This window comes from Oculina patagonica, chromosome 6, assembly GCF_052425735.1.
Source record: "Oculina patagonica isolate OP01 chromosome 6, crgOcupat, whole genome shotgun sequence".
Lineage (NCBI taxonomy): Eukaryota > Metazoa > Cnidaria > Anthozoa > Scleractinia > Oculinidae > Oculina > Oculina patagonica.
In genome coordinates this window covers 10,427,617-10,452,971 of record NC_135763.1, presented here as the reverse complement: position 1 = coordinate 10,452,971, position 25,355 = coordinate 10,427,617, and the positions used below count along the sequence as shown (strand labels likewise).

At 38.7% G+C, this 25,355-nt stretch overlaps 2 protein-coding genes across 2 annotated transcripts; one reads left to right on the top strand and one right to left on the bottom strand.

Annotated features, from left to right (window-relative positions):
* The first annotated feature begins 386 nt into the window (after positions 1 to 386).
* Positions 387 to 13,485, top strand: LOC144656126 (histone-binding protein RBBP7). The gene is made up of 17 exons (XM_078516356.1): positions 387 to 510; positions 587 to 734; positions 1,257 to 1,307; positions 3,633 to 3,727; positions 4,193 to 4,268; positions 4,919 to 5,016; positions 5,586 to 5,701; positions 6,334 to 6,369; positions 6,491 to 6,547; positions 6,911 to 6,978; positions 7,629 to 7,692; positions 7,797 to 7,859; positions 8,615 to 8,692; positions 9,100 to 9,176; positions 10,179 to 10,236; positions 10,893 to 11,003; positions 12,631 to 13,485. The coding sequence occupies exons 1-17, from the start codon at positions 486 to 488 to the stop codon at positions 12,697 to 12,699; spliced, it is 1,290 nt and encodes a 429-aa protein (XP_078372482.1). The 5' UTR covers positions 387 to 485; the 3' UTR covers positions 12,700 to 13,485.
* LOC144656123 (snake venom 5'-nucleotidase-like) lies at positions 13,424 to 25,355 on the bottom strand. Its single transcript, XM_078516354.1, is given in 7 exon segments — positions 13,424 to 14,519; positions 15,891 to 16,046; positions 17,202 to 17,406; positions 18,330 to 18,592; positions 19,281 to 19,489; positions 19,841 to 20,049; positions 24,361 to 25,355. Coding segments are annotated over 7 exon segments (1,779 nt in total). The 5' UTR covers positions 24,706 to 25,355; the 3' UTR covers positions 13,424 to 14,127.

Genomic DNA, 25,355 nt, shown 5'->3' with positions numbered 1-25,355 from the left:
TTTTTAGGACAACCTCGCGAAGTTGTCGTAAAATTGCGGAACTTTATTCCGGGAAATTTATATTCCATTCCCATCCCAACCAAGAATATCCGGAATTTTTGGTTGAATGGAGAGCGCCCCCTTTTCGGGCGCTTTGGGCGAAGCTATCTAATTCCGAAACTGATTGGGATCGTATTTTCGACGACAGCAGTCGAGCTATTGAGGTCTGCTTCCCCAGGCCCAAGTCCAGTCCCTAAACTCTCCCTTCCCCTGCCCTACATGAAGCGCAGGGAAGGGAGAGTCCGGGGACTGTCTGTCCCCAGCTGAAGTACCTGAATCTTCTGTCAACTTTAATCCTTAACAGCGGCTGTCGCTACGAACGTTATCTCATTGGCCCGTTTTGGTCATGTGATATTAGAATTTGGCGGGGAATACGCACGCCATCTTGTTCGATCTGATTGTCAGCTCGAGTTTACCACGAGGGGAAATTATTTTCACTCTTTGTCATGTCGGGATCGCCGAAAGAAAATGGTACGGATATAAAAAGATTAATTTGTTGTGATCGTACAAGATAAGAAGCTTGATGTTTGTTTTGTTTCTGTTTAAGAACCTTTCGACGACGCGGTCGAAGAAAGGATTATCAATGAAGAATACAAAATCTGGAAAAAGAACACACCGTTTTTGTACGATTTGGTGATGACCCATGCTCTGGAATGGCCAAGCCTTACTGTACAGTGGCTACCTGACGTTACAAAGTAAGTGTGTTTAGTTCAATTGATTTTGTTAGCTTGTAAGCTTGAATCGATCGAAGAATATGATCAATCTTGCTATTTTTGTTGGTTTCAATTTGAATACTGCATGTATACCACTGTACAATTTCGTGGGAGTTTTTGTACCCTTGTGTCGCTGTTGTTCGTAAATAAATTTCTGGGGATTTAGCTCTTTTAATTATCAAAGTTTAGAATAATACTTTCGAGTAATAGTATTGTACATACAATAATTATCTTACGATTAATTTGCAAAAATAAGTTCATATAAACGCTTTGAAAATTAAGCTTATGAGCTTGAAAATGAGTTACAGTTTGAGTTAATTGTGCGACTGGATTGCCTTCATTCAAATAGAAAAAGATTCGATACGTAAAAAAGCTTCGGTGTTGTTTTTTGTGGCAAGTTTGCATTTCCGGTTACAAAACCTGGTTTTGCTGTGTGCAGTAAATAAACAGTATAAAACTTAACATAAGCTTATTACACCTAAGATTACTTTGCTTACTTTGCAGGCCAGAAGGAAAGGATTATTCTGTACATAGAATCATTCTTGGGACCCACACGTATGTCACACACTATTGTTATGATGTTCTAATATTAGTAGCATCTGCCCCTCTTTAAATCACCTGATGGATTTCTGCGGATAACTCTGCAACCTGGATGTTTGACGTGAAATCAATAAAACTCTATCAAGGCAGGCAAAAACTGGCCATTCTGTTTCAGTTGAGATGCTACAGTGGAACTCCAATTTCTTGAACCTGCAAAAGAAACAAAACGTGATTTGAAAAATCGGGGAGTTCCAGAAATTGAAAGCAAAATAGCAACTTTTCGAGTGCGAGAGGGGAAATAACTTTTGGTTCTACAAGTAGTAATCAAGAGGCTCTGAAAAATCGTGGGTCCGTGAAATCCTGATTCCACTGTAGATACATCTTCATTTACTCGGCTTCAGGATTTTTTTTTCTGTGGTCTTGGGTTTTTTTTTTTTTCAATTTACCAGGACCAGGCAGGGTGGGTTTTAAGGTTAGGTTTTACTAGGTCCGTTTACAGATGAGTGTATAAAAATTTCAATATGATGTCTGAAATGTTGGGTAACTGATATTGAGTCTTCACCACAATAACCTGTTGAAAAATTAAAAAGGATTTTTTTCTTGTGTGCAGGCAAGTAAATGTAACTTATGCTATCCTTACAGTACCACTCAAATGTAAGTTGACAGTCTCGACTCGATCCTTGAGACTTGATACTCGAGACTCGATCCTTGCATCTCAAAGTTCGAGGGTCTTGAGGATCGAGAAACAAGGTGGTCTCGAATATTCATAACTTGAAAGGCTTTCGAGGAAACAATTTATTTCTCGAGGAAAGAATAAAAGCCGCTTGCACCTCATGTACAAGTGTTTCGCGTCCATCTTCAGGACATGAAATATAAACTTTCCCCCACATGTAACATTCGACAGTACGATATATTCGCGCTGATCGTAATTCCGTTTACTTACCTAAAAGTACTGACACATACTCATCCTTGAAAGCCGTGATCGACGAATTAAATTTAGAAAAGGACGCGAAAAGAACCTGTAGTTCAAACTTGTGCTCTCCCGTGTCAATGTTTGAACCTGCCGCCGTAAGTGCATGTTTTCAACCACAAAGATATTTCAGTTATTAGTTTTCAAGTTCATCCTGAGTTTTCGCAAATAAATCTACAAATTTAATTTCTATCACAAAATGTTCTGTAATTCAGCATCTGAAGCATTTGATGCGAAAACGATGTAATTGCGACGAATCTTATAAGCTGAGCCGTAGAATAGCACTGCAACACAAAATCACGCAACAATAATTCAAAACATTTAGTGGTATCGTGTCTAGCTCGAAATTCCGACTAAAAAGAAACATGTTTTATTTATTTTGTTTAACTCGTTTACTAAGTAAATCTATACTTCGAAACCTCAAACTTTCTTCATTACAAAGTGGTAAATGAAGCCAAAACATCAATGAACTTCGAATATGATTATAAATGTAAACAAACAATTCAACGTTGCATTGAAACTAAATTTGCATAGCGCAGAAAATCATATGTTTGATATGTTTTTAAAAAACTTCTTGAATGAAATTTGTCTAAATTAATGTCAGAGATAATGCATTGAAGAAATCGAGTCTAATCATCTTGGTTTTTAGGAATAGTGAGTGATCTAAACAATTATGTCTGCGCCGCTAAAAAAATGGCAAAATTTGTATATGTCAGAAGTAATTTGAAACCTATGAAAAACACAATCAATGTAAACATTGCCGCACGAAAGTATATATTTTCTACATTCACGTAACTGCAGAAAACAATTTTTAGGCAAACGTGACACAACACATGTGTATCATATAATCCATGTTTACATTAAAATTGGCGGTGTATTAAATTTTCGATTCTCAAGCGCGTGTTGCCAAAGGATGAGTTGCCTGCATGCCGGCTTTGACTGAGACTTTTTCAAAACCCGTTCCCAGTAGTTAAGTCATCTGGCAGAAAACGGCTTGCCCGGTTCTCTCGACTTTGTCTTTCACTATCGCAACTTTGTCGTTCATTTATCAAATAGTGTCAAGTGTAGTGTCGTCACTACTATCGTGACTTTGTCGCTCATTTATCGAATAGTGTCAAGTGAAGTGTTGTCACTCACTTTCGTGACTTTGTCGCTCATTTATCGATTAGTGTCAAGTCTGGCTTCGGCGGTGTACAACACTCGAAAGTGCGGCCCGCTTGAGCAATTTTATTCTCGAGGAATCATTCAAGCGACAAGCTCATAATTTTTCTCAACTCGAGACTCGAAACTCAAAATTTTCAAGTTTCGAGGATCGAGGCTCGAGGGACTGTCAACTTACATTTGAGCGGTACTGTATAAATTATTTTCAGGTCTGATGAGCAGAATCACTTGGTTATAGCAAGTGTTCAGGTTCCTAATGATGATACTCAGCTTGACACAAGCCACTACGACAGTGAAAAAGGAGGTAACATTGCTGTTTGACCCATTCTCTATGCTAAATCAATGGCTTAACTCTTTCCTGGTCAAAACAGCTCTTAATTATTAAATAGATGCCTGTTTTCATTTATTTACTGGGCAGACGGGGCACAAGACTCCATTTAAAATTGTGACTGAGATGTGGGTAGGAAATTAATGTTTTAACACAAACTACTCAAAGGCACCAGAGTTTTATGTTTTGGACATGGTTGAAATTTATTTTACATCAAACCTTTGAAGGGTACCAAGATGGCTCTATCAACCACCTTCTTGTACAGGTTTACTTTAAATACCCTGCAATACAGGTGTGGTCCTTGCACAGTGTAGCACAGTCTGTGCTATGACATTTTTGAAAACGAAAGAACCAAAGGAGTGAAATTTTATTGTTTATATATATCACATGGAAATGCACCATGGTAAACATGCCTTCTCTGTTACTTTGTTTTATTCACAGAATTTGGAGGATTTGGCTCTGTCAGCGGAAAAATAGAAATAGAAATTAAGATCAACCATGAAGGTGAAGTCAACAGGTAAAAAACTTAATCGGGGGTTTTGATAACATTTGCAGTAAGCAGCTGGTTTGAGTAGAAAAACTAAATGTTTGAAAGAATCTTTCTTTAGGGAAGGGGTCATAACAAGTGTGCTCGACAAGGACCCACCTTGTGTAGGGGAAGGGGGGCTATGCAAGATACCACCTGTCTGGTAAGCCAAATGGACAAAATTAAAAAATTAAAAATTTGAGTTGAGACTTTCATATTAGGTGTGCATGTAGCTTGTCCTGCTGGAGAAATGGCACAAGGAGGTTTTAATCTTTTTCTTAGTTTCTACTCCTGATAGAGTGGGGGCTATACAAACAAGACACCATCTTTGAAGGTGGGGTACATGAAGAGACCACCCATCCTTTTGCAGAGTGGTGGGTCCTGTCTGAGTACAATAGTTTTGACCATTTCCCTTAATTACTTCAATTTAGGGAAAAAAAGAAGCCAACTTGATGAGTGAGGTAGAGTGTGTAGCTGATGCTTTTCAACAACCATGGGGGCTTATTAAAAGCACTGTTTAGTCCAGCCAACTTAATTATTCTTCTTCCCTCAGTGTTAACTAAACTATTTTAGCTTTGAGCTATTTTTGAAATTAAATTAATAGTCTTTTTAAATATATACATACTTATTGTTTATTCTAGAGCTCGGTATATGCCACAAAATCCTTGTATTATTGCAACAAAGACCCCGACAGCAGATGTTCTTGTTTTTGACTACACTAAGCACCCTTCAAAACCAGGTATGATTCTCATGCTTTGACTACCACTGTACGAAATGTGTAGGGCAAATGTAGGGCAATTTAAAATGTAAGGCAGTTCCAAGTTGCCTTTTTCCTCTGTGTCAAAACGGGTCTTTGTTCGAAAACATTCATATGAAAATGCGTGTCACCTGCACATTGATTTTCATGCAGTTCAAAACTCATTTTCATAGGAAAAGTTTTACATGAGGACTCATTTTTTTTAAAACAGGAGCAAAATGTAACTTGGAAATGGCCTAGTAAATATGGCAGTTGGTGCTTTGCCTTTAGAAACATGGTTTTAGTTTTAAACAAAGTATTAAATCACTTGAACTAAAAGAGTGTACTTTACTGAGGAAACTAATATCAGCATAACTGCAATACAGTTGGTCAGTGGCAGATGGTCAGTCGGTCAGTCAATCGCGATTTCGTTAGGTAACGTTCGTTTCCCCTGGAGGTTTGAGAAATTGTAATTCTACTGTGCTCTAAATAATTTTGAACTATTTATTTACGTTGCACAACTGTGTGTCATCTTGTAGTGTTTCTTACAGTTTGTATTGTTTAATCGTTAGACCCTAATGGTGAATGCCGCCCTGATATCAGACTCAAGGGCCACACTAAAGAAGGTTATGGCTTGTCTTGGAATCCAAATCTGAATGGCAATCTTTTGAGTGCTTCTGATGACTATGTAAGTCAGTATAAATTGCAACTATATACCTGCCAACTTTTTCTGGGTCAAAGGCGTGAGATTTTTATCCTGAGAGTGCCAGGATTTCCGAAGACAATACGACAATGTCCGAAGTTTTCCGAAGACGTCCGAAGTATTCCGAAGACGTTCCGAACATCTCCCGATCCCAGTGCGTGGACATGTTTTGCTAAACACGACCTCGTTCCCAATGCTTTTTTTCGTCAAAACTCTGTCATTTCGGGGAAGGTATCGCCATTAACTCATTTTACATGGAGTTTTATTTTCTCACACTGGTTTGAGATTACATTTTTTGGAAAATGTGTCGTTTTTGGTTGTAATAACTCACATTTTTCGACTAGGCGTGAGAAATTGGTTCGTAAGCGTGAGTTGGCGTGAGATCAAAGTTTTCAACTCGTAGGCGTGAGACTCACGCCCAAGGCGTGAGAGTTGGCAGGTATACAACTATGACAAAAATATTTACACATAGGTGGTACAGTGCAACATTAATGGGTGTTTTGTACCAAAACAGTCACATGATCAAAAATCTGCCATGCTGGATAGCAAGCTTAATGCACTAGGAGCAGTGTACAAACGTTAGTAAGCTGTATTAATGTGGCTTCTTTCTTCTACAGACTGTGTGTCTTTGGGATATAAGCAACATTGCAAAGGTACAAATCAATAACATTACACGTACACAGTGTTCTTGTGTCTGTTACATTTGTGAATTATTTTGATTTATATTGACATCTTATTATATTTCTACTAACAAAACTTCTTTTGTTGAAATAGGAGGCAAAAACAATGGAAGCAGTGCGGATATTCAATGGACACACAGCTGTTGTCGAGGTATCTCAATGAGGGCAGAGTTTGCATTTGTTTACCTTTGGTAGCTGATTAAGCACAGGTGCTAACGGACCATGCCAAGCATTCAAAAATTACAAACAAATATTTCAAATTAAACATAACAAGGTTAAAAATCGCAACTGCCAAAAGGCGAACCAGTTGGCTATTTACAAGCATGGCCGAGAAGTTGAACTGGGGTCTACTGTGAAACAACTCCTGGTAGAAGTCAGAAGGAGACTTTAACCCTCTACCTCCATGCCCTAACCACTCAGCCATGCTGACTCCTCAGTGTGATAATTTCCTTCTGCTGTATCAGAGTCAAATAAATTTATCCACCTTTTTTTCTTTCTTTTTTTTCCATTACAGGATGTATCATGGCATCTTTTACATGAGAGTTTATTTGGATCAGTAGCCGACGACCACAAGCTTATGATGTGAGTATGATAGGGAATAAAGTTAATAATGACAAAGTCTTCTTTTGCATTTTCAGTGATTGGGAGAGAAATGCAGAGAAAGCTTTGTTTCCTTTTCCATATTTATGTCAAGTTAGGTGGCTACTTGTGTTTGAAGCTGGTATCAGACAGGTTATTTGATTATTATCATACATAAAGCTAGAAGCTACCTGTATGAGCTTTTATTTTTAAATGTTTGCCAGGTCATATATTGTAACAGCTTTATTTAGCCTCTCTATGAAACTATGTGACAGTGTAAGTAGTCAGTGCAGTTCACAGCCAAATAAATATCTCAACTGTTTAAATTCATGAAAAGCAAACTGTTGTTGAAAGAATAACAAGGAAAATTTAGGATTGTTTGAATTTGTTTTCAATGTTGTGCTGTTTGTTCTGGACCCCACAATTGAATCTTGACTTCAATCTTGAGATCTTTGTTTTTCCATGGTAATCATCGTGCCTTCAATTTCTTCGGAAAGACCCATAGAGGGGCTCTCCATACCCCCACCCCCACCCCCCCCCCCCCCAAAAAAAAAAAAAAAAAAAAAACTGGAAGTTCAGATTTTTTATTTATTTCCCTGTCTTTTAGGGGACTAATGAATGATTTCAACATAACTTTACATTTATTCCCCCAGTTGGGACACACGTTCAACCAGCAGCTCCAAAGCAACACACACAGTCGATGCCCACACCGCTGAAGTGAGTGCAATAAACTTTAAGTACCTTCTGTATCCCGCAACATTTAAAGAAACGATATTTAGTATGTGTGGTGAAATTGATTATATTCATGTTATTTTTCGTAGGTAAACTGTTTGTCATTTAACCCATACAGTGAGTTCATTCTTGCAACAGGATCTGCAGACAAGGTGATAATAGTAATTTAAATTACCTGTAGGGCAGTTTCTAAAATCCAGTTGCAATTACTATTAATAACAAACAGAGAAACAGTGTTTACGGGAATATCGAGACACAAAAAAGATGGTTTCTTCAATCATATAGTAGACCTAATACACCATTTTAATAAGTCAAGGAACCATTTTGAATTTTATTTTTCCACAAATGACGTCATTAATAAAATATTCAAAATGACACCTTGGCCTATTACAATGGTAGATACTCTATTTTAATACCTCGAGGCACAAATGAATATTTCATTAACGACGTCATTCGCGGAAAGTTAAATATTCAAAATGGCGTCTTGACTTATTAAAATAGTGTATAGCAGTAAGATGTTTCTTGGCAAGTTACATGACAGTAACTGAAGATAACAGTGATCTTATCACATTCTCGTTGTATTGCCTGATAAATTACAAGTGAAAAAATCCATGCCGATGACATAGGATTGCAACAATCAGTAAACCCTCTCTGATTGGTCCTACTCAGTTGTAATTTTCCATATCAATAAAAAAAATTAATCAATCAGAGGTACTACAGGGTTCCTTGTACAGCAATACAACAATGTACATCGTCATTATGAAATTTCCATGAATGATGAAAATGAGCGTGCGATATTATACTTACCTGAGAAAGAGTTACAATTTTTCGATGTTGTGTTGAACAAATCTGTTCTGATCTGAAATCTTCACTAACTTGTTTTATTTGATTTTTTTCTACTCGTTAGACTGTTGCATTGTGGGATTTGAGGAATCTCAAACTTAAGCTGCATTCATTTGAATCGCACAAAGACGAAATATTCCAGGTATGTTGAAAAATGATACCATGACACACTGGTTGGTATGCCTGTTTAATTTCTGGGGAGGTAGTGAAAAAAATAAAAAAATAAATGGGAGAACATTTCTGCTAAATATACAGAGTTTGTTCAAGTTTTGTGGTAAACACTTACAACAGAATTGATATTGGGATTAAAGGAAGTTGTGATTGAAAAACAGTACAATAATAATAATTATTTTCTCTCGCCACTCAGGTTAATCCCATCCAAGGGAAGTAGCAGTTCTTAAAACTAATAGCTGTTACATGTATGAAAACTGGAGCTATAGCTATAAAGCAATGCCAATGATATATTCAGAAAGCGTTTCAAAAAAATCATGTCAATGCAAACATTTTTTTTTTTTTTTTTTTTAAAAATTAAAAAAAAAAAAAAAACAGGTCCAGTGGTCTCCACACAATGAGACAATCCTAGCTTCCAGCGGCACAGACAGAAGACTTCATGTATGGGACTTAAGGTAATTTGTCTTATAATTTGTCTTATAACTTAGAATGCAGCTACTTGAACCAAGCCACTTGGATTCAACAGAAATAACCAATCAAAATGTTAATTGAGAACATAGGATAGTGACTTTTTTCGTAAGAAGATGGCGACATCAAGAAGAGCCACTATGTGGAAGATGCCACCATAAATTCCTATTTAATTTATTTTTATTTTTATATATTTTATTTAAACCAACCAATATCATTGAAGAATGCATAACTAACACAAAAAAAAAAAAAAATACAACATTATTTGCAGTACATGCATTTTGATTGTTGCTGGCTTATATTGTTCACATCAATGAGCTAACCGTGCCTGGTTTATGTAATGTTTAATAAATGAGCAGCAGTGTTTTATCAAGTTTAAAACATGAGGCGCAGCCGAGTGTTTTAGACTTGATAAAACACGAACTGCGAATTTTTTGAATGGCTTAAAAAATTTTCTGATTTAGATCAACTCATTCTTGCACTAATATTTAGATTTGGGGTAAATTTGGCCTAGAAAACTGGACGTAAAGTTTAGCCGTGTCTTTATCAGATATAAAGGAGAAGCCACGAGGCAAGCGGCCCACACTGCCGAAGCTTATCCCGGTTTCCGTAGCATTAAGCGGCTAGGAATATTTCTACTCCCCCCTGAATGGGATGCTAGTCCATTGCAGCGTTCCCCCCCAGCATTATGTCGCCGGTACCCATTTATACACCTGGGTGGAGAGAGGCACTATGGGAGTAAAGTGTCTTGCCCAAGAACACAACACAAGTGACCCCGGCCAGGGCTCGAACTCGGACCGCTCGATCCGGAGTCCGGCGCACTAACCATTAGGCCACCGCGCCTCCCAGTATATAAATATAAAGACACTCATTAAACATTAATTTCTTTTGTATTTTATTTATGAATTATTAATGAATATTTTAAAACAATTTAATTTTAGTCTAGATATACAAAATTTATTAATAAACAAAGTTTGTTTAATTGGTAGCAAAATTGGTGAGGAACAGTCATCAGAAGATGCTGAAGATGGACCTCCAGAACTTCTGGTATGCAATGCTTTGTTGTTAATCATTGATTGTACAGCCTTTGAGAAAGTGAGACTCTTTACATTTTTAGCTCATAGATGACATAGGCATGCCATGAGATTTAGTAATGGACCTCAATGGCACTCACTCACTCCATCCTGTTAAACAATTACCGGTGATTTATGCATTAAACCTGGATTCATCCAGTTTATCCATGAGCTTATCCATGGAGCCAAGAAAGAGCTCTTAATATTATTAAATAGCATTCCTAGTGTACAGTTGACTTTAGAACCACATCAAGTCATCTGATTGGGCGGAATGCAAAAGAAAAAGGGCAAGATATTATCACCATCAGTTGGTTTAAACCTCACTAGTTATCAGTGTTGCTTTGTAACAATGTCTTGCCAGACAATGCCATTATAGAAGGAATGTTGATATGTCCGGAAGTCATGTTGATCACTGCATGGCTCTGATCTGGCATTTCTTCTAACTTGTTTTTTGTTTGTTTTCTTTATGACATTTTAGGCTGAAAATATTTATAACAACGAAGAACTTGATCCATGAGTTTATCCAGTTTATCCAAGACCCTTTGATTTAAAGAAAAGTGCATTGTATGGCACATTTTTATTCCTTTCAAATATAGTACAAACTGTTTTTTTCTTTTTAAATTGTTTTAGTTCATTCACGGTGGTCACACAGCCAAAATCTCAGACTTTTCTTGGAATCCAAATGAGCCGTGGGTATTGTGCAGTGTCTCCGAGGACAATATCATGCAAGTGTGGCAAATGGTAAGAAGTAATAGACCTTTTTAGCTATGAATGAAATTGCCCATTTCAGGTCATGTGATACTCTCTAGAGAGTTGTTCTTTTGTCCATCTGGAAATTACCTAATTACATGAACTTTTCGCGACACGTTAATTTCGCGATTTTGAGGTGCACGTATTTCGCAACACTTAAATATTGCGATTTTGCAAAAAATTTGTATTTTGAATCACTTTAATTTCACGTTTTTGAGTGAGAGACAATTTACATTTTCTTGGCAATATATTTTGACATGCCTTTGAATTATATAAAACGACTTCATCAAAGGAACAATAACGTCAAAATTAACAAAAACACAGAGGGGGACTTAATATCGGCAATAGCAACAACAAGGCAGTTCTCACAATGTCTACAAGTGAGTCAATTGACGACAACATCCATTTACATTGATTACTGACATGCGAGTCACTTAATATTCGCGTCATGTTATGTTCGCGACACTTATTGTTCGCGTCACTTTAATTTCGCGATTTTTTTTAGAATCGCGAAATTCGCGAAATTAAAGTGAAATTTCATGTAATAAGTTATTCATTCATATTTTCTATTTGGATTTGTAAAAATTTGAAAGAAATAATTCTCAAGGGTAACATTCATGGTCTGAAATTGGAAAAGCAAACAAACAAAGCTAAAGAGGTCTATAAATCAGAAAATACTAGTATCATTTGTTTTCTTTGCCACCGTCTATGGACAGGTTGCAACTTCAAAAATATTTACATCAAGGAAATTGTTTACTTTATTTTAGTTGGATCATGATTGATAGTAATTAACATGTATGCACAAGTGGTGAATTGATCTGTTCTAATGTCAACAGAGACAACAAATACAGCTTTAGCGCACTCAGTCTTGCAGAGCATTTTCTAAATATTACACGTAATGCAGGCTTTTAAAAATGCTGTGAAATTTTTGTGATACTCTGACAGTAAAAATCTGTCCTCAGATTTCTCCATAAAAATTTTTAGTCAGTCTCCTGTTATAAACAATTACCTCATTATAGGAATATAATGAAGCATTTTAACAACGCGAACAAAATTAATGCATAATAAAATTAACGGGAATTTAAGAAAAGTTCTGGTTATCTGCTTATAGTAGATGTGTTTACATAAATAGAATAAATGCGAATTTTTGAAATTTGCGTTAATAACATGTATCGTTAATTTCCTATAATAAGGTAGTATATATATAGATGACTTTATTTATACACGGAAGTTCCTCTCAGTTACAAGCAAAATATTCTATTTACAAATATAAGAATTACTATCTGTAAGCAGTAGTTCTTTCCTGTGGCATGGCGTCTTTGGAGCCAAGAAAGAGCTTTTAATATTATTAGATAGCATTCCTAGTGTACAGTTGACTTTAGAACCACATCAAGTCATCTGATTGGGCGGAATGCAAAAGAAAAAGGGCAAGATATTATCACCATCAGTTGGTTTAAACCTCACTAGTTATCAGTGTTGCTTTGTAACAATGTCTTGCCAGACAATGCAATTGTAGAAGGGATGTCGATATGTCCCGAAGCCATGTTCATCGCTACATGGCTCTGATCTGGCATTTCTTCTAACTTGTTTTTTGTTTGTTTTCTTTATGACATTTTAGGCCGAAAATATTTATAACGACGAAGAACTTGACACTCCTGCATCAGAGCTAGAACCTGGAGCATCATAAAACCTGTCGTTTAAAAAGCTGGTCAATTAATATATCATCTTGAAGGAGTCTAAGAGCCTTAAACACTGATAATGGATCTTAGTTTCATGAAAAGTACTTGTAACTATCACTGCTGTTTTTTTTTTTCTTCAAGAGCAAACAACAGTTCTCTCTTTGATGTAGGTACAGGCTGCTTAGAGTTGTTCAGTACTGGTAATACCTTGTTGTGTTTACTGTAAATTCCATTGTCGTAACCACTGTCCATGTAGTTTGGAATTCCGCAACAAAATAAACCTGTAAGCATTTTGCTATTTCACTCCAGGATTGTTCTAAAGTGGAGAGCAAAAATTGATAGGGAAGAAAAATGGCTTCCAGATCTTTCTAGCATTGTTTACACCCAGCTTGAAAGAGGAGGGAGGTAGAAAGAGGGAATGCTAAGAGAGTACAACCAAATTCTCTTTACTTCCCTGTATACAATTGGGTTGACTGTTGTAAGAAGAATTCAGCTTTAAATCAGTACCTTCATTCCCACAGCCCGCTTAGTCGTTTGTCAGGTCAACATATTGTACAGAAGTTGTTTTCATTGAAAAGTAACGGTTTAACTCTTAACGAATCTTCGTGGAGTTCTGCTTAAGTATTTTCTGTTGTGGAAATAGTGATTGTAATAGTAGTACTGTTAAATATTTTTTTAGGGGAGTAGTGTAGTGTAGGCATACTTAAATCTGATGGTCACTCAGACAGAAACTGTACCATAGTTTGACTTTTATTAGTATGCAATTACAGCTGCAATAAAAAGAAGCTTCATAATTACGTGTTAAATGTGTTGTTTAAAGGGACTTGAAAATGCAATAAAAGTGTTGGTATTAATTGGAAATCCACTAATAGTGGCCTGGCCTTGCTGAAACCCACTGTACTAGTCATGAAAATTGTCAAAAGGGTGGTTTGGCTACTGACGGAAAGGGCAGTAGTGGCCCAAAACGTAAAAATGTTGGGCCGACGTTTTCAAGTTTGACAGTGTTACTTGGAAGAAAATCACTTAAAAAACCATTGTTTTCGTCTATTCACGCCTTGGAGAATAAATTTACATCTTTCGTTTGTTGTTCAACGGTTATCTTGTTGATCACTAAGTGCATCCTCATAATTCTATCATAGTTTACATAAAAACGAAGGAAACTCGAACTTTGTAGAGCACTGTCATTTTTAGTTTCCATTGATGATACTTGTCAGACTTGTTCATTTTTGAGCTACAAAACCAAGTGATTTTAATCAACGATTAATCACGTACTCAAAATACGTTTTACAACTGAAAATATAATGTAACGACAGCAAATATCAGCGGAAAAACCAGACCAGGTACGTTTCCTCTACTGACACAAATTGGTGTCTTCAGCGGGGGCAGCCGTAGCGTCAACTATCTCTTGTTCATTTACGGTATTTATACAATACCTTTTACAACTGAAAATATAGCGTGACGATAACAAATACCAGCGGAAAACTCAGACCAGGTAGGTTTCCTCCACTAACACATGTTGGTTTCTTGTCTTCGTTGTCCACAAAAGTGATTCTGTTTTCCGTTCCTGTCATAATGGGAGATTTAGCCTTGAAATAGTTCATCATCACGAGATCGTCAGTGATGTTACCAACTTGATGAGACAGTTTCTTCTCTTTGATAACACTAAGCCCCGCTCCACCTCGGGCCATGTAGGACGAGAGAATCACTTTGTACACGGTGGACTGGGCCAGTGGTTGGTAGGAAGGGAAATTGCAGGAAGCACAACGGACCTGGATTTCCACCACTCTGTTGCCTGAAGGCTTTTTCATGTCATACTTTATTTGGAGCCCTGGAAGGCAAAGCAAAAATTACTATAAAAGATGCTCTGATACCTGACTTCGTTAGTATGAGCCAATGCCGATATCCTTTACCAAATAACCGGTACTGCGATACCAAGAAAATACTGAAAAATAGGGTTACAAGCGAGAAATCTCGATGCTTTTAATACTTTTTCGGTTCTGCACGTGACTTGAGCTTGCGGTCTTATGGTCAGCACCTTATGTTTATAAATTTGATTTTGAAGTCCGGCCAGGGCTTTGGATATACGGTATCTATATAAGGTATCTTTTTTTAAGAGGATATATTCTGTTACCTTTACCAATATTGAAAGCTAACCATAAACAGGCTAACCGAAGTGCTATTTAGGCTAACCGGAGTGAATAGTAGGCTAACCGGAGTGAACTTTTCACTCGGGTTAGCCTACCACACACTCCGGTTAGCCTACTATTCACTCTGGTTAGCCTAAATAGCACTTCGGTTAGCCTGTTTACGGTTAGCTTTCAATAGTGGTAAAGGTAACACAGTATATTCTCTTAGTCTGCATTCTGCATTCTGCGTTCTGCATTCTGCAGACACCGGTTTTTTACTAAGGTATTCGTATTTTTTTGCCAAACGTTTCAGGTATAGGGTATTTGATTACAATTCTTTTAGGAATTTCTTTTAAGGTAAACATTTATCCCACAAAAGAAAGAATCTCACAGGATTGGTATTCAAACAAAAAAATACAAAGAATCTGACAAGGAATGCAAAGAAAAGCCACAGTGCTTCAAGACACGTGACACGAGGCAAAACCTGATGAATGATCATTTCCAGCAGTGCGCTGTCATTTGTTTGGTCAAACCGCTAAGCCAATGATGTCATAATAACGATATCGTAAAAAAAAAGGCCAGTATCGTGTCGGTCTCGTATCGTTTTGAAACATTGGACTGGACTCATCCTTAGACTTTCTTAACTCCCTACAGTCGTTAGGCAACAATTCACTGTCATTTAACCTTTCCTTTGAAAACAGCTACTTCAGGTAAAGCCTGGTGTTCACTAGCGACGCAAGCACAAGCACAAGCATAACAGCTCTGACTTACCGTGAAAACGGCTTTGACCTAAGCATAAGCACAAGCGCAAGGATCAATATTTTTCCTTTTCTTGTGCTTGCGCTTGTGCTTACGTTGATCGTAAGGCCGTTTTCACGTTTCAGGTTTCCCTGTGGTCGACATCCACTCTAAGCTAATACCTAATTCTTAGGTATTTTTCGTTTTATTGTATATAGTCTTATTAAGTATTTTTAATCTTAGTTAGGACCTTTCTGAAAACCACTGTATAGTGAATGAAGGTTTCCTAATAAAAGATTATTATTATTAAGCTACTAAATTAAGATCAGAAGTACCTGAAACTTGCAGAAATGACGCACTGGGGCTGGTTTTGTCATACAGTGAAGCTACTTGTTCAAAAACTTGGATGAGATCCTCGCCTTTCAGTTCTACAATGTCGACCGTGTTTTTGTACGGGAAACTGTTCGCTATATGACCAAATGTGATGTTATCTGCAAAAGAAGCAGTAGGAGAAAAAATAGTGGAGTTACGAGCAATGTCGGCTGAATATATTTAAAGAACGTCACAAGTTATGAATCTAAAAAAAAAATCAGCCCTAAGGCCCCGCCACACTGACCCGGGTTAATTTGAAAACGCACCTTTTTTTACCCGGATAGGCCAACCGTCCACACCGAAACGGCGTATTTGGTCACCGAAAACGGAGCTTTTTAAAAAAAACGCTCTCCAAAGTGGGTATCGTTTTCAAATTTACCCGGGTTAATGTGGACGGAAAACATTTTACCCGGCGTTTTCACATTTCTCCGTTTTCAAATTTACCCGGGTCATTGTGGACGGGACCTAACTTTTTAAGTTCGTCTATCATAATCCTTGTCGTTTTTCAGTCTTAATTGTACGAAATTAAAGGAAACCGATCAGAGTCCGTTTTCCTGGTGGTCAACACCAGGAACGCGGACTCCGATTTTTTACATGCGCAGTGTGCTCCAATTCATTCTGGACTCTATTCTTGTCCCCAGAGGCCGCCCTCTGGGGACGAGAATGGACCTTGCCAGTGTACGCGTTCTTTGTGCTGATCAAAAGAATGGGAACAAAATTGAAGCCGGGAAACCTTAAAGTAATAGTTAACAAAAATATTAGCAAGGAAAAGACTTTTTAGCAAGATAAATTTAAAACCTTTCAACCCTGGATTAGTGTTAATCGGCTTTAGAACAACCCAGCCCAGGAACTAAAAACTGTTGTACTATAAAGTGAACGATTCGTGTTTCTCAGAACGATGTTCACGCAAATTTTAATCCTAAAGGGAAGTGATAATACTTAGAGAAATGATGCGATATAGACAGAACTGAGAAGAGGACACTTCCGTGCAAATTTAATCCTGACCATAGCGAATGCAAGTCCTGGCCAAACGGAATCGCGTTTAAGTAGACGAAATCTTGCGTCGACAGCTAATTGCCAGTTTCCCTTATAAGACACGCCTGCAGGTAATGCCGTCATGGTAGTCGCATTCAGTGTTTCCCAGTCTCACGCTTATTTTGCTGAATACAACTACCACGATTCCCTGCAGGCGCGTTTCATAGAGGGAACTGGCCATTTTGAGTCCGTTTAACCAAGCCTTTACCTCGTACCTATATACTTTTAGCGCACAGTACCTTTTGCGTTGACGAAAATTGATGACGTAATGCTCCCACTGTTCTGAATTGCAACACTAGCGGTCGTCCATTGCGATTCACTGGCAGATTGTTTAGCGTAGTGGAACACAAACGCATCTGTGACAACATTTCCCAAATTACATTCTTGAAGCATACATTCTGGTTTTCTTGCATCAAGGAAGACATAGCTGGTACCCACTTGGACCTGAATGATAAACGTTTTATTTTCATTTTTTGCATTTATAACAAAACATCAATTTGTATTGCTGCCGTAACTTAAGCTCACGCTGCTATTTTTTTTAGCAGCAAAAGCAATTACGCTATTCCTCGTTTTTTTTTCTGGGGGGCAGTGTACATGATACCAGAATGACTTTCATTCCGAAACGAGTTTTATTCTCGAATGAAGTTCGTTCTGCATTCACATGACTACTGGCTCGGCCTAAGACGTTTACGCGTGCGCGGTTTTCGCTCAAGGTCTAAAACAAAACCCCCGGGGGGGGGGGGGGTACTCCCATATATGGGCTATATAGGTATGTGCCGCGGTATAGGGTATGGTTTTTGAGGTTCTCGGTCCTTAAATAGGGTATCATTTTTGCTCCTTTTGGAAACGTGTTCCCGGTGCGATCCTTAGATAGGGTACCTAAATTCTGTCAGCTAAAATAAACGCCCAGCTAAACGAAAAAAAAGATACATCTTAAAACTGAACTATCTGTATTACAATTTTAACGAGCAATTTGACCACAGGGCTGCTCTTTGAGCTCAACAGAAAGGACAGTTAAACTGTGGCCTCCGTGCCGTTTTGTGAGATGTGGTTGAATCTCAGGAACGAAGTTCGTTACGTGATACCGGATTGAGATGTCACTCCAGAACAAAAAATTTCATTCCGGAATGAAAACCGCAGTAAACTCATTCCGGAATGACTTGTGCGGAAATGAAATATCTCAGTAGCATTTAAACAGATCCCGAGAAATATATGGGGATGGAATGAAAGTCATTCCGGTATCATGTAAACAGCCGCTGATTCGAGTTTTGTTTATTATTTGCACATGAATTTATTGTCATTACTTTGGTATCCAGCGAGAGCATTGAATGGAAAGGAAAGGAATGTAAAGAAAGTCACTCGTTCACCTCTGACAGTTTGGCCACCTCAGTTTTCATCTGTTAAACCTGTTGAAGAACTGTTGGATCTTTCTTTATTGAATTGTTCAATATTATAGGATTCCCACTCCACTTGGTCACTTGCCCGTTATCGTCAAAATCGACTTTCAGATGTCCTAGGTATTTACCATAAGCAAAGGCCTGAACAACCAACACCTTGTTATCTGGGTTGCTGTCCGGGGTAATAACCAAGGGATACGGGCCATACGGCTTTTCAGTGGACGGAGGTGTGCCTAAAATGATGTGCAGCGGAAAAAGAAAACAAGATAATCTTACTTTGCTTAAGTAAATAAGTGAATGTGTGTCCAGCAGTAGCAATGAAATATATATATGATAGATGCAAGTGCGGCCATACTACTGTAAACCTGAAATTTTTTTTTAGGTTTACAGTAGTATGGACGCACTTGCATCTATCATATAGCTAAAGTAAATATTTACTTCTTATTAACCGAGCGTGAGAACCATACTGGACGAATATCGCACGAGGCCTTTCTGGGCGAGGTCCGTACAAGACAGGCAGTGAGGGCAACATTCCCCAGTACGGTCTCGAGCGAATTACGGGAAAAGCCGGCGTCAACTATTAGCCAATCGAAGCAAGTGTTATATCTCAGCAAGCTTCGGTCATATAGCAAAAAAAATAAAACATAACAAGTTGCAGGGGCTAAAACATGAAAGAAGAACAAAGCTTTGCTTTATCTGTTAGTATTTGGTGCCATTAATTATCACAGGCCACCAACACCTTTACAGACTCATAAACTTTGTCGTATTCCTTATTTTTTAGTGCGTTATCACAGGACACCCATCTACGCGCTTATCGTATGTGATTCAACTAGCTGAACAAGCGACGTTCGCGATGGCGCTCATGTAAATTTCTTTTAATTTGTTACAGCTACAAAGCGAGTGGGTTTCCTGTGCCATCACCTGTGTACAGGAAGGTATTTGTGTGGCCTCCCACAACAATGTCGACTCCATCGACCACTTTGGCAATTTTCTTGTCCATGTCTATACCAGCGTGTCCAACGGCAATAATCTTATTGATGTTCAGCTTCTTGAGCTCGCCCACAGCGCTTCTAACGGATTCTACCTCGGGTAGGAACTTAACGTTGGGTCCTGGATCAGGCTTAGATAACCTAAAATTTGAAAACAAAGAATGCATCTGTGAAACATTCTCGGCGTATATTGTACCCCACAAGACCGGTAAAACAGGTTCCATGTAGTTCTCTTATTTCTCCCGACTGCGAGAAAAAAAAAATTAAAGGTGAAAAGTCAAGATGAAAACGTTGGAAAGTCAACATGTTGGAAAATTTTAGTGTATGGTATCGCCGTGCAATTTACTCGTCATTTAATACTGCAAGACTCGTAAAAATATACAAGCATACTACATCCTATAAAAATGTCTAATAAGAGATACGTTTTCAAAGAATCAATGGAAAACCATGTATAAAAACAAATGCTCATTTAAAAGCTAGCACAAGACTTACATTGGAGTATTCTGCAGTACATATCCCACAAGTCCAATTTTTTCGCCTCCGACATCAAGAACTTTCCACTTGACGAACAAGGGAGGTGACTTGGGCCACTTAGGCTCCTGGGTAACGTCCAGATTTGAAACCACTACTGAGAAGTTCAGTCGGCTTAGGAATGAAACAAGGTTGTCAACACCGTCATCAAACTCGTGATTTCCAAGGGTCTGACGAAACAAGGACGAAATAAAATTGTTTTTAGTTTTCTCTAATTAAGGGACTAGGTCACGGTTTTTTAGGTACAGCTGTAACTCTATTTTCGTTAAATAAGAGCTTAAAACTTTAAATTGGTAGAGCAAAAGTCTTTTACTGGCAAAATAATGGCCACATAACAAACACGGATGATTTTCGAGCACTGTAAATGACACTTTCATACAAATTGAGATAAACTTGAAAAAAGTCGGGCCGACGTTGTTCAAGTTTACCCGAATGCAATCCGTTTTAATCTTCTCGAAGTTTGCCCATCCATGGCCCTTTTTGCCCTTTCTGTGTTTCTTTTGAGTTCTTCTACAGTTTTAAGCCGTTATTGTGATATTTCAGTTAATTCTATGAACAGTGTGTCAGTGCCGAAATTGCCTAAAATTGCGTGACATAACCCCGATAAAAGGAGATGTGCAATTCTACATTTCCTTAGGTCCAGGTCATGGATATCGGAAGTTCTTCTCGCGCGCATGGGACAAAAAGAAGAAAACATAATTCCTTAATGTAAGATGTAGGATTCAAACCTATTTTTAGACTCGAGCAATATTACATTGGATTTAGCCATTGACCGCCTCCAGCATTCAGGAAATTAATATACAGGATGTGGGGTGGGGAATTTCAAAGGTCTTTTTCTAGAAGTAGATGGTCCGAAAATGTACGTTTTTCTAAACAGGTAACGAAGGACCCGTGAACGCAAGTCACGAATGGGGTTCCACCAACGTTTAGTTAGGGTGCAAGGTGGAAGGAAAACACCATTACGTTCAAGTCAGCGTACAATACCGCCAAGTTTGCAAAGGCTTTATATTTATAGCCTTGTGGATAAGAGAGCCAATGAGCAGGCAATGGTTCACGCGGAAACTCGTACTCTCCTCAGGCTACCCGCAGACGGCTGTGTCGCCGGGAGGCCAACCGCTGACCGAGGAGTCTGAGGTTGGATCACGCTTAGCGTGGTTGACGCGCGACAAAATGATCGCAACTCGTGCGTGAGATCACGCAAGCCATTATCTAACGTTTCTCGAGTGTTCTTGAGGGTGAATCACAAAACTAGCAATAGTTCTCACTAAAACTGTGCCACTTGCAAATTTCCTGTTACATGTAAGACTTGAAGGATTCAAACCCATTTTTAGACTCGAGCAATATTACATTGTTGGACTTCGGACTTGACCATTTTCTCATGATATCTGATTACAATTAAATCAACATAATTATATATAATTACGAATATGCCGCGTCATGGCCGTTATTTTATTGATATTTAACAAATGTTGCCGTCAACAAACTAGAAAACCTAAAACTCGACAAAAATATCGAATTTCATACACAAATGTGCTTTTGAGAGATCTTTATAATGTGGTTTCGGTTATCATTTTGTTTTAGTTTTACTATTATTGTCAGTTGATGATGTCATATTACGTACGTGGGATGAAGGCTAATTTTCAAGGTTGGTATTGATGCTTCCATGACGGGAATAAATAATGAAATCGCAATTTGTATGTTGGAAAACTTGAGTTGTCCACTATTTAAAAAGGCGCGCCACTGGTTTAAAACGAAAGAAAACTGCTACAATCCTGAACACAGTTACCTTCTGAGGGAAAATGTTAAAACGACTTGACACACAGGCAAAAGTGGAAGGTTCAAACCCCCCCCCCCCAAGACAAGACAACATAAATGTCACTTTGGTGATGAAGTACAGTAAAGAGATCACGGCGAGTAGACAGGTACTTTCGGCGGTAAGTCCTTTCTTTACTGCAATTCTTAACAGCGATATGAGGGAGAATAGAGAAGGAACCATTCGTCTGGAGCACATTACCGACACAGTTATGAGGGATGTACTAGAATTTATGCAGTCTGGTAGAGTCGAGATAACTGCAACAAATGTACAAGACCTCATCGAGGCGGCGGAGTATTTTTGCTTCTTCCAAAACTGAAAGCCATCGCTGGGAAATTCTTAGAACAGAACTTATCAACTTCAAACTGGATATCGGTTTATTATTTCGCCGAGAAATACCAGTGCGAAGACCGCGTGATCACTCAAGCCAGGAACCTTATCTTGTCAAACTTTGAATTTTTGGCGGAATCCGAAGATTTTCCCAATTTGGAAAGCCAGCAAGTGGCGCAGTGGATTTCCAGTGATGAATTAGCTGTTAGTTCAGAGAATAACGTCATCAAAGTCATATTTAAGTGGATTGAACAAAATAAGAAGGAGCGAAAAGGAAAGTTGGAAGAATTATTTCGTCACGTGCGGCTGGCTTTTGCGTCGCGTGACTATTTGAAAAGGGATGTCGTGACCAACAAACTTGTAAAAGAGAATTCAAGTTGTTTGAATCTCGTAAGGGAAGCTATAAAGGCACATCATTCTGCCACAGATAATGATTTTCCGCAGTCGCCTAGAAACTGGCAGGATACACACCTAGTTGTTTTAGCAGGCAATGAAACCTTGTGTTACGATCCCGTTAAAGAAAAGTGGTATCGATTGGCTTGCTCACGGACGGGCGAGCTTTTTGCCGTTACAAATTTGGGTAACCTGTTGTCATTTAATGGTAAACTGTTCGCATTTCCGAGTCGTAATGGACCACCTAAATCATTATACATCGCCCAAATATATGATCCTTTCTGTAATGGATGGGTTTCATTGCAGTGGGAATCAAATCATTCTCATGCAATGGCAAGGCTAACGGCCGTAGCAGAAAAAGAAATTTATGCTTTTGACAGCACATGGACCAGGACCATTAGGCCAGATAGGGAGTGTTACATAAGGAAATACGATGTTGAATCAAATTCATGGGAGCATGTTTCAGCGTTGTTACTTGATGAGGGACGTATCGGAACTCAAGGAGCGTGTGTAGTGGCTTTGGACAATTGTCTGTATATGTTTGGTGGGGGCATGTACAATGGCGACCATAACACAGTAAAACCCATCGAATACGCTGCCAAGTATGACATCATTAGAAAGAGATGGGAAAGAATTGCGAGCATGCAGCAGGCTAGGTACGATGCTTGTAGTACGGCCGCCCGTGGAAGGATTTTCATTGCCGGTGGTGTAATTGTTGAATTTGAATATCGTTACTATCGTGGACCAACTGTTGCCACCAAAACTTGTGAAGTGTACAACGTCTCTACAAACGAATGGCAGTTTATAGCAAGTCTGCATGCACCTAGATGGGGTGGCAGTATGGTCTATTTGAAAGGGGCACTGTACGTTGTGGGTGGGGCTCTCTTTCGCGACCGCCTTGACTCTGAAGAGGTATTATTTGTCGAAAGCTATGACTTCAAGTGGAACACGTGGAGACCGAAGACGAAAATACCGATTAAAAATTGGAACAATATTACATGCAAAGGTTCTACGCTAAAAGTTGACAAAAGAGTACTCAAGAAACCAATCACCGAGCCACTATGCCTTAAAAAGCTGTAAACATTCCATGGAGAAATCATAGGATATCCCACGAAGAGGAAAAACGCTACAGGTCTTAGTAAACTCTATTTAGCAATCTTTTTGACCAAGGAAAGAGAAATTGGGAGGAGGGAGCAAGAAACCTCTCCTAGCCCCATTTTCCTCGCGTATTCTGCCATCCCAGGAGCCAACTGTATTCCTTAAAATTCAGGAGAGCGGGCGAGTTTTCACAGACTTTGAGCCACGAAGGCTAGGGTTAGACTGACGTAAAAATTTCAAAGGAAACAAATCAATATTACCGTATTTCCTCGAATATTAAAAAGCTTTTTCTCGATTTACCGCCCTTGAATAACGAGCCTCCCTTTTTCGCCAGAATCAATGTCGAGCTAAATATTTAGCCAGGGATTTAGACACTGCGGAAAACTAGTCAAAGAAAGCAAATCAAAGAACAAATAGAAACCTGCATTTAGTGTATTTGATGTAGTTATTTCGTGGTTAATGGAATAATAAAACAAAGTATTGACCGTACGAATTCCAGCGACCCTCAAAATTTTGCAGTGCTCTTCAATTTGGCTTTAGCTCGGAATGCTCGCAAAATTTTAGTACGTGCTCGTTTGCTCGTGCTCGCATATTTTTACAAGTGCTCTAAGGAGGCCGGGCATAGGCCGGGCATTTGAACTTAGCTGAGACTTTCTGTTCAAATGCCCAACCCTAGAGCACTTGTGGATGTTCAAAAGAATCACTAAACTTCAGTAAAATGTTGTAAGAAAGTCCATTAAAACGGTCTAAAGTCCCCACTACGGTGTCAAATCCCCTGTCCATGCCCGGCCCCCGTCCCCCCCCCCCCCCGGCGGGTTAAGCGAAACCGCACAAATATCACACTTACCATGGCGTCGTATCGAAGCTCGTTCATAAACCTCCTCGTGGCGTTGCCGCGGTAAACATTGTACCACAATGTACCTGTAAACACATCTCCACCAGACACTAGCAGCACGTTTTTCTCTTGAGATCGGATTTGGTTGATCATAGTTGCTTTTCGTGCCATTCCACCGAAACATTTCCCTGCTTGTGCATCTTTGGGGTAGCACATAAAGCCATAGGAATCTGTTTCTTCAAATCGCGCGTGGTTGTCGTTCGTGTGCAGAAGTATAAGCGAAAAACCCTGTACCATGGAGAATACAAAGGAAAACAGGAGCACTGAGATCACTGCTTTAACTGGCATTAGCTCCATATCGATCGCAATATCCAACAGGATCCAACAGCAACGACGCAGACTGTTGTATGTGTTACAAGATTGGAGACGATGTCACGCCACGATGATTGCACAATGCCGGCCTACAAGTATGCGCGCCATAAATTTCAATAGAAAAAGAGACAAAAAGCTTGTAGACCCTTGTAATACAAAGACGAGCGGCAGGATAATAAGATGCAATGCACATAATAAGATAAAAGAAAACATTAAAGTCTAGCACAATTGCGTCGTCTAGCTCATTTAAGTTTTAAAACTCAATGTTGGACCAAGAGTGTTTTGTCCTATAAAGGCAGGAATATCTATTAAACTATGTACGTTCATGTCTTTCGTTCTCTTCATACACGATAGATTTGATAAAAATAAAAGAAAACGAAAACAAACTCTTTGTAAGACGTCATTTGTTATTGAAATGTTTAGCACATTCATTTAATCCTTTCACTGCTAACGCGCATTGATTTAGGTGCTATTTGGAGGCGCGGCCATTGAACCACTTGTGGATGACAATTTACACGTCAGTGGATTTTTGTGATAAGCAGCCGATAAAGCTATGATTGACCTTTCTACAGGACTTTTCATTTTGAATATCGGCCGCATTCTGACAGAACTAATAAAAGAACGAACGAAGCCCA

Coding starts and splice junctions, on each gene's coding strand:
- LOC144656126 (XM_078516356.1), top strand. CDS start 486: ATGTCGGGATCGCCGAAAGAAAATG. Junction 3,728..4,192: donor CTACGACAGTGAAAAAGGAG/GTAACATTGCTG, acceptor TTTTATTCACAG/AATTTGGAGGATTTGGCTCT. Junction 6,979..7,628: donor GACGACCACAAGCTTATGAT/GTGAGTATGATA, acceptor TTATTCCCCCAG/TTGGGACACACGTTCAACCA.